Source organism: Aphelocoma coerulescens, chromosome 6 (assembly GCF_041296385.1).
Source record: "Aphelocoma coerulescens isolate FSJ_1873_10779 chromosome 6, UR_Acoe_1.0, whole genome shotgun sequence".
Lineage (NCBI taxonomy): Eukaryota > Metazoa > Chordata > Aves > Passeriformes > Corvidae > Aphelocoma > Aphelocoma coerulescens.
Window position 1 is genome coordinate 24,118,722 of NC_091020.1, and position 14,700 is coordinate 24,133,421.

General features: G+C 56.8%; 1 protein-coding gene across 1 annotated transcript in view; it reads left to right on the forward strand.

The window, feature by feature from the left end:
• The first annotated feature begins 10,611 nt into the window (after positions 1-10,611).
• Positions 10,612-14,700, forward strand: part of TRIM8 (tripartite motif containing 8) — a 29,723-nt gene continuing 25,634 nt past the window's right edge. The window contains exons 1-2 of the mRNA XM_069019905.1: positions 10,612-11,056; positions 11,345-12,000. Coding sequence (XP_068876006.1) covers positions 11,431-12,000 — 570 coding nt within the window. The 5' untranslated portion in view covers positions 10,612-11,056; positions 11,345-11,430. The remainder of the gene's footprint in view (positions 11,057-11,344; positions 12,001-14,700) is intronic.

A 14,700-nucleotide genomic window follows, 5' to 3' on the forward strand; every position in this document is an offset into this window, starting at 1 on the left:
CCCCACGTAGTGCTGGGAACCCTCATCGCCAGCCACTTGGTTAATTTAATTAATGAATTAAACAATCCACTTTTGCCTTTCCTGTGGTGGCCAGGCAGTCCCCCTTTGCAGCAGTGCATCCCAGCTAATGCCTCTGTTCAGCCCCAAATCCAGAGGGGACCGTGGAGCTGTGGCACAGTGGGGTGCCCTTCTCCTGCTGGCACCCTTCCCCCAAGGCCCAGCATGGCCATGCCCAGCCTGGGCAGCCTCACCACTCTGCCTCCACCCCAGCCAAAAGCACCTTCGGGCAGTGAATTTAATTAAGGTTTCTGAAAAGCAGTGTCTGGGAGCCCCTCCTGGATCTGCGGCTCTGAACTTCATTAGGAGCGGTTTGTTGCTAATAATGCCGGCAGCTTCTCTAATTAATAATGGAAGGGCTGTGAGCAGATGCCAAGCCAGGAGAGGGAAGGGATTTGTTTGTTTATTTCACTCCTCTCTTGGTGTTTTTTTTCTGGAGTGTGGAGAGAGGGCTGGGGCTCATTTCCCATCTGAAAAGTGAATGGCAGTGCCTGGGAGCCTCAATGGGGAAGAGGGTGCACCTGTGAAGCTGAAGAGGGAGATGGGGTGGGATGGGAGATGGGCCCCCATGGGTGGATCAAGGGACCATCCCCCATGGCAAGGAGCTCCTTCTCCCATGGTGCTCCCTGCCCACCCAGGACAGAGCCAACATGGCTGGACTTGGGTACCCAGGGATAGTTCTGACCCCCAGCCCCCTCCCAAAGCATCATCCCCACAGCATGTCCCTTCCCATGGCACATCCCCATCCCATGGCATGTCCCCTAGCCCACGGCAGGATGTTGCAGGCATGGGAAGGAGATATTTTCCATGCTTTAGCCCTCTGGACCACAAGGATGTGTCCTACAACACCCAGAAATGCAGGCTCACAGGGGACCAGTGCAACAGGTCCCTTTGGATTTTTCTTTTTCCCTTCTTTTTCCCTCATTTCTTTCCTCCTTGCTGTCTCTCCCAGCTAATGTTTGTGGCACAGCTGGCCACAGCAGCACCTCGGTGCAGCAAAAAGCTCCTGACACAACCCAGTGCACAGGATCCAACACGTTAACACCCAGTGCTCCTGGGGGCCCTGTGGCCAAGCCATGACCGGAGAGGGTCCCGGAGCAGCCAGGCTTGGCCAGATCCTGCTGCATCACTCCAGCACAGGACAAGCACCCCCAGCCCCACAGCCAAGCTCTGGGGACACCAGGGAGCCAGCAAGCCTTGTTCCATTGCTTGTCACAGCCTCAGGTCTGGCTGAGGAAACCAGGACCTGGCAGGAGTGGGAGGAGACTGTAGGGAAGCCCCCTGCATGCCCCAGTTCCCTGTCTAGGCATCCATGGTGTGCCCAAAACCTCCAGCTTCTCCAGATAGTTTTTGGAACAACTGTTCCTGCTGTCAGGCAGGGTTAGCACTGGGTAAAAAAATGGCCTTACCTTGCCCTGTCACCTCATAGCTCACAAGAACTGAAGCAGTGCTTGGACAGGCCACAGCAGCTCGGCCAGAGTGGCCTCAGTGCAGGCTTTGTCCCCTCTGTCCCCTCCATGCCCCACCACTCACCTGCCATAGGGCAGCACTGCCTGCAGCCTCATTTCAGGCAGCAGCCATTGCCACGGTGGCTTTCCAAAAAAGTGTACCTCAGGTTTGGTTTTGTTTTTCCCAGGGGAAGAGTATTTTTAATGCCCTTTCCCATAATTTCCTCAGACTTTCCACACTCTGGCCACAAATCATAACCTGCTGGAGGGCAACGAGCAGGGCTGTCCCGTGCTGGAGATGCTCCTGCTGCTGGAGATGGGGTAAAACCACTTTGGAAGGGCTGGACAGCAGAGAGCAAAGGAAAAAGCATGGTTAGATATTAAAAAATCTCCAGGAGTGTCCAAAGCCAACATGACCTGGGAAACCCAACTTGTCACCTGGGCTGGGATCATCCCTGTCTGCTTAATGCACAAATCCCTTCTCTGGCTGTTAAAAACGCTGGAGCAAGCACAGGGCCATGGCACTTCATATGTCCCACTTGATTTTTGAACAGGAAGATTATCAGAAGCTTCCAGCAAAAGGAGAAACATAAAGGCAAAGGGGCTCAGGAGTGGAGGGGCGGCTGGGCTGTGTGACAGGGAGCATCCCCAGGGGCACAGGGCGGTGTGGCAGCCTGCCCAGCCCCAGCACAGCCAGCCGAACAATACTGTGAGGTGTTGGGAACAAGCTCGGCAGTGGGAATCCCAGTCTTCGCCTTAAAAGGAGATTTCAGGGAATGATTTTATTGGAAAATTGTTTTCTGATTATTCAGCTTGTTGAAAGCTTCATTTCATTATATGCAACATGGTGGGAGGGGGGCTTCGGCTGCACAGGAACAGCAATGGCCAAGGATGTTTTCATGTGTTTCTAGTCCAGAAAAGCCCATTAAATCATCGCATTTTACCTCCTGTGTTTGCAGACCAGAGAATTTCCCCCAACTCCCCTCGCGCTGAGCCCAATAACTTGTGGTTTTGATTCAAGCGGGCGGCCCAGGACGACGTCCTGTCTCGGCTCAATGACTTCAAGAGAGGAAGAATCTCCCACTGACTTCCCTTGGCTGTTTGTCCTGGTGGCCAAAAGAAAATGCACCCATGAGAGCAACACCCCGCTGCCAGCTTATTTCTGATGCAGCTGCATCCTGCTCGCCTGGAGCCTCTTTTGGATGAAGGGGGATGCCCACACTGCCCCTCAGCTGGTGCAGGTGTGCCCTCTGAGCCGCATGGATCGATAGGGAAGAATAGCGGGATTCCTCCAGCCTGCCGTTAGCGAGCAGCTCAAGAGTTAATAAACTTCAAACAGATGTGACCAACGTGTCAAGACACGAGAAGTATGTGGTATGGATGTTTATAAGTACATCGACAGAAGGCATTCATAAAAGGTTATAAACTGTGGTAATAAGCAACCCATCAACTTGTTTGGACTCTAACACTTGATTAACCATTTATTATAAGGTGCAGTAATCATTTATAAGCCATAAGTGGGACTGAACATAAAGTATGACTCCTTTTATGTTAATAGATGCCTCAAGAATTTCTTCTCCCTCTGTGCCATGTTTTGGGTGGTTAAAGGCTAACCCTGGCTGCCAGGTGCCATGGCCCCTCCTTAGTGCTGTGCATTAGCTGGATTCACTCCAGGAGCCTCCCACTCTCCTGTCGCCCGTGGAGGAGATGCGGGTGCCCCCACCATAGGTTTGTCAGGGTCCTGAGGTTTTGTTCATGGAGAGCCCTGAGTTTGTTCTGGCCAGGCTGTGGGTGACCTCCAGCAGCAGCCAACCATCCCTTCAGAGACTGGCAGCAGGGAGGGATGGACAGAGAGGTATTTGCTGCCAGCAGTGCAGTAGGCAGCACAAGGTGGTGGGCAGCAAGGGAAGCCTGGTAGCTCCACAGGGAGAGGAGGGCCATCAGAAGCAGGAAGAGCTTGGGCATTTCTCCCAGGCTTTCCTGGCAGAGCCCAGCACAGGCCCTGCTGCCCACAGGTCCCCACTGGACCCCAATGGAGGATCTGTGGGGGGATAGTGGACACCAAGCACTGAGCTGAGCAGAGTGGATCGTGGACAGGGAGACTTCAGAGGGGTTAAAACCACCTGCCTAGAGCCTCTGGAGCCCTGGGGTGCCCAGGAGAAGGAGAGAGCACAGAGAGAGCTGGGAACCCACTGCTTGGATTCCCCATACAGGAGTCTGTTCAAGCCCCAGGCTGCCAACGCACCACGATGAGACAGAAATGCCTCCAACATGAAACCAGCTTCATCCTTCTGTCAACAGGACCCTCCTTTTTTGTTTGCCATCACACTCCTACCCCCAGACAGGTCGTGTTTTCCTTCCTGGTATCTTAACAAGACCTAAACCCATAATTGCTCCGATTACACAACCAGGAGTGACAGTTTATTAGCAATGCTTCCTGGCCTAATTTATACCAGTGCCCTCCTGCTTTTCCCTTCACTGTGGGCAAACAGACCTTTAGGCTTTCTGAGAGGAAGTTAAGCCCCAGCAGAAGTGAGTGCATGGGCCACAGCTCTGGAGCAATCCCCTGCCCTCACCTGCCTCAGTTTCCCCCAGCTGCACCAAACTGGAGCTCCATGGCACCACTCGGCTTTGGGGCTTTGAGTTTGGGAGCTGCACAGGGCATGGCAGCTTTGGATGCTCTGCCCTTCAAAGGAAAGCCCAAGAGCTGCCCGGCAGGGGGCTTTTTAGCATGTGTGTGGCACTGGGTCATTTGGCTGCAGCCAAATTGAATTGCAGAGAACATGCAGAAAATGAACAGGAAGGCTGAGAAATTGATGTGAAGATTGCAAAGGTTACACCTTGTTCTGGGCAGGGACCACAGGGGCCTTCTGGGGGAGAGTGGCTGAATCGAACTGCAGATGGGAATGGAGGTGGTGGGATTGTATCCTGCTCCCATCCTGTCTCCCATGATTGGATTTGGGGCTGGCATCTTCATGTCCCAAGCTTGTTGCTGGGCTAGCAGCACTGAGGAGCTCCATCTTTCCCTCAGGGAAATGCCCCACTGTGGTGTGGGATGCTGTGCCAGAGATCGATGCACCAGGGGAAGGGCTGGTGCAGAGGGAGGAATGGGCCACTGGTGGCCACAGGCTCAAGGCAAAGGGCTGCTGCTTTCTGCCCTGGCCCTGGGGACAGCAAGGGGTGTATGTGATGGTGACACAGCAAAGCAAGAGCCCGGGGGCAGGAGGGCTTAAAGGGCCACCTGGGAGGCTGTAAATCCTGGCCTACAACACAGATCAGGTGGGAAATGCCTCAAAAAGTGCCTTTTCTACCTGTGGCACAGCCTGGGCTTTGGGCAATGCCAGCCTGGATGGACTGTGGGAGCAGCCAGAGGGATTCATTGCCAGCATCACCTTCCCTTGCCCCGACCTGTGGTGGGAGACCCGCCTCACTGGGGTCTGCTGGCGTTTGCTACCATCCTTTCCAGACCCCTTTTAAGATGAATGAGTTACTTTTAACCCCATACAGTACATTTTTCAGAGTGCAGTGGTGAGGCTGCCCCAGAGCTCTGCTGAGGAAAAAGAAATGTCAGGCAAATTCCAGGGATGGTGTCTCCCCCGGATGCTCTCACCAGCCATCCCCTGTTAAAGGCTGCCCACTGGCAGCCCGGCTCTGGCAGCACCTCTCCACTGGCAGCAGAAGATAAAATGAGACCAAGCTGCATTTTTTCCCCCTTGTCCACCCAGCAAACTTCTACAGCTTTTCTGCCAGGTCCTGTCCCCTGGGTCTCCGGGGAAGGAGCCGCCCCAGGAGGGGGAAGAGCTGAGGAGCCTGTCTGGTCGCCAGTCTCCATCATGCTCAGAAAAAAAGAATAAAAGAAAATTGTGCTGGATTTTTTGTTTGGTTGTTTTGGGGGTTTTTGAATATATATGGAGGTTTTGTGGCTTTGACGCAGTTTCCTGAAAATCCTGCCTCATCCTGCCAGGGACTGAGCAAATGCACATCCCAGCCCTCGGCGGTGGGGGAGAGAAGGAGGAGAAGCCAGGGAGGGAGAGAAGAAAGCCTTTGCCAAACTGGCCTGACCAGAATGTGACACAAGAGCAGGAAATGAGTCACGCCGGCAGGGCAGCTGCTCCCAGGCATTTGCATAGAAAGAAACCCCACCAAGCAGGGAACTACACCGGCCCTCGTCCGGCTCCCCATGCTCCAGCCCCGCAGCTGCTGGACCCGCTGCCACGCTCACCAGCACCCACCAGCACCCCGAGCTCACCCAAGGGGATGAGCCCTGGAGCGTCATCCCTGCTCCACGGCTGGCTGGCTGTGCACCCCTGGATTTGGCTGTGCAAACTCAGGTTGGGCTGTTCCACCCCGGATTTGCTCAAACCAAAGCAGAGCTCCCCTCCATCACCCTGCCATGCAGTCCCCCTTGGCCAGCCCTCAATATCCACTTTGGCCCATGCTTTAGGGTCGGGGAGGAGGGGAGAAAGCCCAGCATTTCTGCCCCAAGAGGAGCCCCAGTTGCGCACCCATTGCACAAGGGTAAGGCTCTCCCACGGGGCAACAATGGCATCAACCATCCCTGCACCCAGCACACCATTCCAGACCTGTTCCCAGCTTCCAGTGTCAGACGTGGGTGTCGCTGGATCCCAATGCCTGGGGGCTGGGAACCTGCTTTGTGTGCTGTGGGGACCAGGCTGCACACCCTGCTTCTGGTTCCGTTTAATTCATGTCAGAGGACAGGGGGTTTCCCCTGCAGATGCACCAGATATACACACGTGCATCTTCTCCCAACAGATGCTGGGCTGGGAGGATGCTACAGCAGGCAGGTGACAGTGTGTGAGGGACAGGTGTGACTCCATGGGATGGCTGAGCACAAGTGGTGCATGTTGGTGGTGTGCCCTGGGCTGGGTCAGCAGGTGACCATGGGGACCTCTGTGTTGTGTCTTTTGCATGGGGCTGTTTCCCTCCTCCTCCACTCCAAACAGGAACAGGGGATGGCCATAAGCAGACAGATTTAGCGTTGGAAATCAGGCTGTTGCCGCCCTGCATGTTCCTTACATCCTTAAACCTAGCTTTAAAACTTAAACTTCAGTGAAAGCCTTCAGCGTGTTAATCACATGGAGGAGGGTGGAGGGAGCTTTCTCCATCACACTAAGCCACCTCACCAGACTGACATGGAAGGGGACAGAAGGGGAGTGATGGTTTTTCTATGACTGGTTAATGGAGAAACACAGCACTTTGTATCACTTCCAGAGGGCTCAAGGCTTCTGAGGAAGGTGCAGGGCTGGGTGCCAGAGCCTTCAGGAGTGTTCCCAAGAGAGGGTGGCGGTAGACAGGGATGGTGTCACTTTAACAACCGACTGCTCTGTAAATCTCTGCAAACACCCTGCCTCTACCATCAGTTCAGAAGGGTCTGAAGCCCTAAACAACAAAATGAGTTTGGTACCTCGGCTCTGCAGAGCAGCCAAATTCATCTCTGCTCCCAGGGACATCATCTGTACCAGGCAATGCCACCTCAATGTGAGATTGAGTGCCTGAGTATCCTGGCTCTGCAGGGTGTACCTGCAGTCCAGTCAGTGCTCATCGAGGGCTCAGCAGAGATGCTGATACTTTACTGGGGAGGCTGGGGAGAGGCAGTGGTCTTTCCAGAGCAGGACTAAGGGCTGCTGAAAGGAGACTGCTGGCAAAGGGGAATGATGGCCGGACAGTGGCTGGGAAGACTGAGGCTTGTGGGAGGTTGAGGGATGTACACCAGGACTCAGCTACAAACCACCTCTGTGGCCCCTTGGCATCGGCTGGGACACCCACACCAAGATCCTGATGGAGGGCAGACTAAAGCATGGGCAGATTTTCTGCAGTTTCTCCTTCTGGTGTTCATCGGCCTCCCAGCACTGTCAGGAAGGGGTCTGGGAGCTGTGTAGGCAGAGGGGGCCCTGTCTACAGCCTTCCTCCAGGCAGCTCCTGCTGGTTGTGGAAAGGCTGCAATGCCCAGCCTGGCTTTGGGGCTTCCCTTGCCAAGGGAGTTTCCCTGGCATGGGCAGGGAGATGGCATCATCCAGATGTGGGTATGATGACAGCAGGGCCAGTGCCAGTCCCAGGACAGAGGGATTCCCAGCCAAGAGTATGGTGCATCTTTGAGCTTGGCTCAGCCCCATCCCATCCACTTTCCACTTTTAAGTACTGCTAAATACCAACCAGCTTCCCCAGCACAGTGGGAGTACAGGGGCCCTGAGAAGCCCCTGCAGAAGAGCCCTGAGCTGGCTGGGGTGGGGATGGTGGCTGTCACTGGAGGCTGTCTGGTACTGTGTGTGTTTATAAAGAAGTGAGAGTCATGAATAGTTTTGCGCTGACTTTTCGAGGAGAGGTTTGCCTCCACACGGCCTCCGCCAGTCGACTGCGGTTCTGACACATCTCACGCTGCCCTGCCCAGCTCCCACCAGTCCTGGCTGCCGGATGGCTTGTAAAACCCTGGAGGAGAGGTACAGCCCATGGGCTTTGAGGCCTGGCACAGGAATTACATGGCAAACCGCTCCCTTTTCAGGAATTGGCACTTGAGCCCCAGGAGCTCTGGAGTGGGTGTGCAGGAATGGAGGGGTGATATGGGGTGAGCCCCAGTCCTGGAGCAGAAGCCATCACTGTCTCCTTATCAGAGTGTCTCTTGGCAGGACCTGCCTAGGCACAGGGGCTCCTGTAAAACACAGTGTGGAAAGACCTGAATAATCCCCATACTGGGAGTGGTGTGGAATGCTCATCCCTCTAGCAAGCTGCCCCGGGTGGTCCAAGGCACTGGGGATATGGGGTGCTATAGTAGACGCTACTGGGTGGTGTCTCCAGACGTTTTGGTCGGTAGCTTTGAGGCCGCAGATGGGGAATTCCTGCTAAATCCCTCCCAGAGGCAAATTGCCATCAGAGAGCGTCACCCAAAGGTCAGGTTTGGGCCAGATCCCGAAGCCGCTGACTGAGCCTTTGCTCTCTTGTCACTCCACCATAAACCTGACTGTGGACCCTGAGCATTTTTTGATGTAAATACTTTGTTTTGAGCCATTGACACGCTCGTCAGTGGGAAATGGATTTACACCAGCAACATGCTATATTATTATGAGACCTGGCACATATGGCAGGGGTTAGATACACAGTGTCCCACAAAACAGCTGCGGAAACATTTGGTGGGAGAGCTGTTAACAGAGACACCTCTGTGCCCCGAGCTCTGGCAGAAGGTGCTGGGGCTGCTGGTTTGGGAAAGACCCCAGGGAACAAACGGCCGTTGCTCTGCACAGGGAGGAAACACACCTGAAATGGTCCTGTGCAAAGTAACAGCCCATCTAGAAGCCAGCCAAGAGGGGACAGGAGGCTCTTGAGGGCACTTATCACAGAATATTCTGAGTTGGAAGGGACCCACAAGGATCATTGGGTCCAACTCTTGGCCTGCACAAGACAGCCTGAAGAATTACACATCCTCAATGTGCCTGAGAGTGTTTTCCAAATGCTTCTTGAGCTCAGGCAGGCTTGGTGGTGTGATCACCTCTTTGGGGAGCCTGTTCCAGTGCCCGACCCGAACCTTTTTCTAATATCCAATCTCAACCTCCCCTGCCACAACTTCAGGCCATTTCCTCGAGTCCTGCCACTGGTGGCAAGAGAGAAGAGATCAGTGCCTGCCCCTCCAGTTCCCCTTGCGAGGAAGCTGTATACAACGATGAGGATGGTACCTAGTGCCAGCTGTGACCCAGATGTGCACTGGTTCCAGGGCAATGAGTCTTTTTATAGACTGGCACCCTGAGCAGTGCCGGCCGCGTAAGGATGCTGCTGGCCCTACGGCCGATGCAGTGGCCAGACGGGACATCCCAAGCCCGGCCTCCTCGGAGGCAGCGGCGCAGGCCGGTGTCGGGCCCCACCGCGGGCCGTGTCCCCTTTACGGCGGCGCGGCCGCGGGGCGGGGCGGGGGCGGTGCCGGTGACGCGCGGGGCGGTCCCGCGGGCGGGGCGGGGCCGCGCCCGCCGCAGCGCAGCGGCAGCTCGGAGGCGGCGGCGGCGGCAGCGCCCGGCGAGACCCACCGGCACCGGCGCCTCCGCTCCGCCCCCCCCCACCCCGGCCGGCTCCCGAGCGGGGCGGGGCGCGCCCGTCCGCACCCCTTTCCCCGGTTGATCGATCCCGGCGGCCGCCGCCCCCATGGCCGCCTCGCCCGCCCCCCGCCGCCGCCGCCCCGGCCCCCCGCGCCGGGGCTGAGCCCGAGGCACCGCCCCGCCCCCCTTCCCCTCCCCGCTGCGGGGATCCGCGCCCCCACCCGCCTCGCTCCTCGTTCCCCCCCCCTCCACCCCCCCCCGGCCGCGGCCGCCTCCCCGGGGGCGGCGGGAGGAAGCCGGGGCGTGGGGCTCCGGCGCCCAGGGCGACCCCAAGATGGCTGGAGGCGGCGGGGGCGGGCGCGGGGGGCTGTGCTGAGCGGCCCCGCCGGGACGGGACGGGACGGCTCGGCTCGGGCTCGCCTGGCCCCGCAGCCCCTCCTCAGAGCCTCGCCAGGCAGGCGGAGGAGGTGGCTCCCGGGAGCGGGGTTGTTCTGGTGACTTTATTTATAATTTCTTTTTTTTTAAATACCCTTTTCCCTTTTTTTTTTTTTTTTTTTTTTTTTTCTAATTTTTATTTTTAACGCGCTGCCGGTTCTCAGCCGGGCAGCTCAAGATGGCTGAGAGCTGACTCGGCTCTCCCGGAACCGCTCGCTCCGGCCGGCTCCTCCCGGCTGCCCGCCGCCGCCTCGCCCCTTCCCGGCGGGGCCGCGCCGGGGAACGCAGCGCTCCGCCGCCGGCTCGGGCAGCGTCCCTGCGACCCAAAGCATTGTTACCGTCGGGGGCTTGCGACCCCCGGGCCGGCCATGAGAGCGGGCTAGGACGGACCCCTCCGGGCACCTTTTTCCCCCCAGCCCTGGTGGGAAGTGGGAGCAGGTTGATTTGGGGTCCGCGGGGCTCAGTTCCCCCCGTGGCAAAGCCCGTCCCCTCTCCCATCTCCCTCCGGGAGCGTTGGAGGAGCTGGGCGGGCTGTGCTGGGCTGGGGTTTGCTCTGAATGACCGAGCTCTCCCATTCAAGACCTCGCAATCTCGAAGCAGGCGAGAGGGCTTTTTTTTCTTCTCTTCCCCCCCCCCCCCCCCCGGTCTTGTCTTTTTTTCCCTCTTCCTTTTTTTGCGTGCTGCTCCTCCGATTTAGAAGCAAATCTCGGGGGCCGCAGAGAGAATTCGTTTTTCCGCCATCGTCATCGTCGCTATTATTATTTTTTTTTTTAATCTTCCTCCTTTTCCCGTTTTGGATCTTAACCCTTTGATCTGTTTCCTTTAAAAGACTCTGATTCCCAACTCCCATCAGGGGGAGAGGGAGGAGAAATACAGGGAAGGGAAAAAAAAGCCCGAGCGAGTCGGTGCCCTCAGCTGTTGGCCAGGTTTGGTGGGGGACAAAAGTCCCTTTAAAATATTGAATGTCAGTTGCAAACCTAAGAAAAGAAAAATCTGATCCGGAGCGCTAAATTTAGGAGCTTTATATGGAACTTGGACTCTGCTGCTGGATTTTGTATGGATTTTTTTCAACCTTCGGTAAGTTTCAGTTCACCTTCTTGGGTAAAAAGGAGCAAATGGCTTTTAGGGGTGGTTAGGACTTTGGGCTGTAAGTCCAACAGGATCGTGTTGGGGTTTTATTAACCGTTTGTGTTGTTTTTTTAACAAAGCGATGGGGACATTGCGTTTTCTTGCCGGATATTCCTAGAGTGCTGCTCTGTGGTTTATTTTATCCCCGATTTTAAGATCTGCTGCGGTTTATTATTTATGGCGCGTGCTGCGGGGAGGGGGGAGCCTGTCCGTTCACCCTCAGCCTTCCCCTTCCAGGGAGGACAGACCCTGGCGTCCGCCCCTAGACCGCACTGAGCGACCAAAGCGGCTGGGGGGAAGCGTCGCCAGAGCTGCCGGCAGAGATGGCCGAGAATTGGAAGAACTGCTTCGAAGAGGAGCTCATCTGCCCCATTTGCCTGCACGTCTTTGTGGAGCCGGTCCAGCTGCCCTGCAAGCACAACTTCTGCCGGGGCTGCATCGGGGAGGCGTGGGCCAAGGAGTCGGGCTTGGTGCGGTGCCCGGAGTGCAACCAGGCCTACAACCAGAAGCCCAACCTGGAGAAGAACCTCAAGCTCACCAACATCGTGGAGAAGTTCAACTCCCTCAACCTGGAGAAGCCCTCCTCAGTCCTGCACTGCGTCTTCTGTCGCCGGGGCCCGCCACTGCCTGCCCAGAAGATCTGTTTGAGGTGTGAGGCTCCGTGCTGCCAGTCCCACGTCCAGACTCACCTGCAGCAGCCCTCCACGGCCCGGGGGCATCTCCTGGTGGAGGCAGAGGACGTGCGGGCCTGGAGCTGCCCCCAGCACAACGCCTACCGCCTGTACCACTGCGAGGCCGAGCAGGTGGCCGTCTGCCAGTTCTGCTGCTACTACAGCGGGGCCCACCAGGGACACTCGGTCTGCGACGTGGAGATCCGCCGCAATGAGATCCGGGTGAGTCCAACCATCCTGGACACCCGGGTTTGCCCAGCCCAGGGACCACCCGGCTGCCCTCTCCCCCGCCATGTGTGTTCCCCTGTGTTTTTGTAGGACCTACACAAAATCCATCCTGGCGCTGCTCCTCCTCCCGCCTGGGGTCCCCCCGTGGCAGACATGTTGGGTGGCCTCCCAGCCAAGCAGTGATGGAGCCTCTGGGTGCCAGGGGGGCCCCCCAGGGAAGGGGTCTGCGCTCGGAGGCCTTTGTAGTTGTTGAGCTGTGGGACCTGCGGCCCCTTGGGTTTGCGCTCTGCAGGGAAGGGTTGAGGTCTTGGGCCAGGATTGTTTGGAGGGGCTGTCTCCTGGGTTTGTGCTGGGCTATACAGCTGTTCAGAGGAAGGCAGAAGAGTTGCCTGCATCCGAGGTCAAGTCACCCCAAAACTGGGCTTCCTGGGAGGACAAAGCAGCTGCAGAAGTGGACCCTGTCCATTGTAAGGCCTGTGAATGTCAAACTGCCTGCTCTTCCCACTGCCTCCCACTGGGGCCAGTGGCCGCCATCCTCTTCCCCCCGGCAATGGAAGAGCTTCGTGTCAGAGACCTGTGACGTCTCACTGGTGGGGATTCAGGCTTGGGGTTTGGCCAAACAGTGTGGTTTTTATTAGGGGACACAGGGCTGCCCCTCTCCCTGGAGCAAGATGGGCTGTAATGCTGGATTCGAGGGAAAGCGGGTCTGTATTTTGCTCTTGGCGAGGCCATCTGGCAGGAGCTTTCACCCCTGGCTCCCCACCCTCCAGTTCCTGGCGGGCATTTACCAGCCCTGCGGGCAGCCCTGCCATGACCCTTCTACCACCTTCCCCCTTTTCAGGGCTGCCCCTCCGCTCCCCCTCCGACCCTTCGAAAGAGGCTCGGCGCTTGTCTGCCGAATAAATATTTAACAATGAATTGAATGGTGATTACTGTAAAATGGGGATGATTTCCTGTGTATTTTAATGTTGCCAAAATGAGTCACCATTTAGCAATAAAAAAAAAAAAAAGAAGTCATAAATAAAAATTGCAGTATAATTACTTTCCAATTGGATGGCCAGGCCTGGGAGTGGGGCGGGGGGGGGGGGGGGAGCAGGCAGCTCTGTGTAGAGAGAAGCCAGCCTGAGCTCACAGGAAGGTTATTTTCCTCTCCAGGTTCTTTGGGGGAAAACCAGGGACCTCCATGGAGGTGCCAGCAGCTCCGCCACACACGCTGGAAGGGGAAAGACCCAGTCAGTCTTTTGGAGAAGCGCTTTTCTGCTTCTATTTATAGGGAGTCATTTTGGTTTCCCTCTGCCAGGGTGGGGAGCTACCTCGGGAGGGCTGTGCAGGGCTGGGATGGGGCTTGCATGTGCATCTCCCAGGAGCCTTAGCCAGGGACCAAAACTATTTTTCCAGGTCCTTTTCCAGGACACTTTGATCTCATTTATTCCCGCTCTTGCTGCGTGTTTTTTTGTTGTTGCTGCTGTTGTTATGGCTGGATGTTCACTGCTTCTTGCGGATGCATGCTGCTAATGACCTGGCAGAAAGCTGCCACCGGCTAGGCTGGATTTTGGCCCTGGCTTGAAATTTTAGGATGTGTGGCCAGACACCAAAAGTGTTAGACGGCTGTATCATAGAGCCACGGAATTATTTTGTGACCTTGGCCAAATCCCTCGATACCTCCATCACCGCGTTATCTTAATTTCCTTTCTCTGTGATGATAAGCTTGTCTCTTCCCGCTGGGCGCGTGGCTCGGTTGGGTGCTCGGAGTCTGGGTCAATGAAGGACAGCACCAAGCTGGATCCAAAGGATCCCCCCTATAGTTGAAGCAGTTCTTCCAGGAAGCAGCTGGGGTAGGGATGAGCTCCTGGGAAAAGTGCCCAGCAGGTTGCCAGCCCTTGCTCCATGGCGGTGGCCAGATCTCCGGCTGAAAGCTGCCCCTTGCCAGCCAGCGAGGAAGGTGGCCTTGTCGGCTCCCGAATTAGGGTGCATGAGCTCAGCTGGTGACGGCTTCCCGCCTGCGGGAGCCGGGCCCGGGATTCCTGGCTGCTTGCTCACCCTGCAGCAGCGGTGAGCCACACTTGGAGCATCCCGGGAAGGATGGGCTGGGACTGGGGGGCAGATGAGTAACGCTGGGCTTGGGAGGTCCGGGGGAGGCCCCATTGTGAGAGGTTTGTTCCATGTGTGGCTTGGGTTCGGAAAGCCGTTAATTGAGAAATGAGTCAAAGTTGGGAGGATCGGAGCCCTGACCTTGGTGCGGGGGACTCGCGAATGGGGGGATTGCAACATCGACCCGCTGTGGGGTGGGTGGCCCCCATGGCCCGGAGGAGGGACCGGAGCCTGCAAACACGCTCCCCATAAACTCTGCTTTTTTAGCATTTATTCCTCTGGCTGTGCTGCCAGCCCGCCTCGAAGGGCACCTTACCCTGGTTACAGACCGGTTTGAAGGGGAAAAGGGGCTCTAAACTCCTTGGGGACAGCACCAGCGCTTTGTCAGCTGAGCTGGCAGTTGGGGCAGAAGTGCTCTGGCTGGGTGAAGGAGGCTGGAGGCGGGTGTCTGCCTGAGGAAAGGGGGTGTCTGTGCAGGGTTTGCCTGAAGCAGAGCACGCACCTGGTGGGTTTGGGGGAAGGACCCCGCTCAGTGTTGGGTGCTGCACAAACCTGCAGAGCCCTGGCTCGGAATTAGTTGAACTCCACAGTGCAACCGTAATA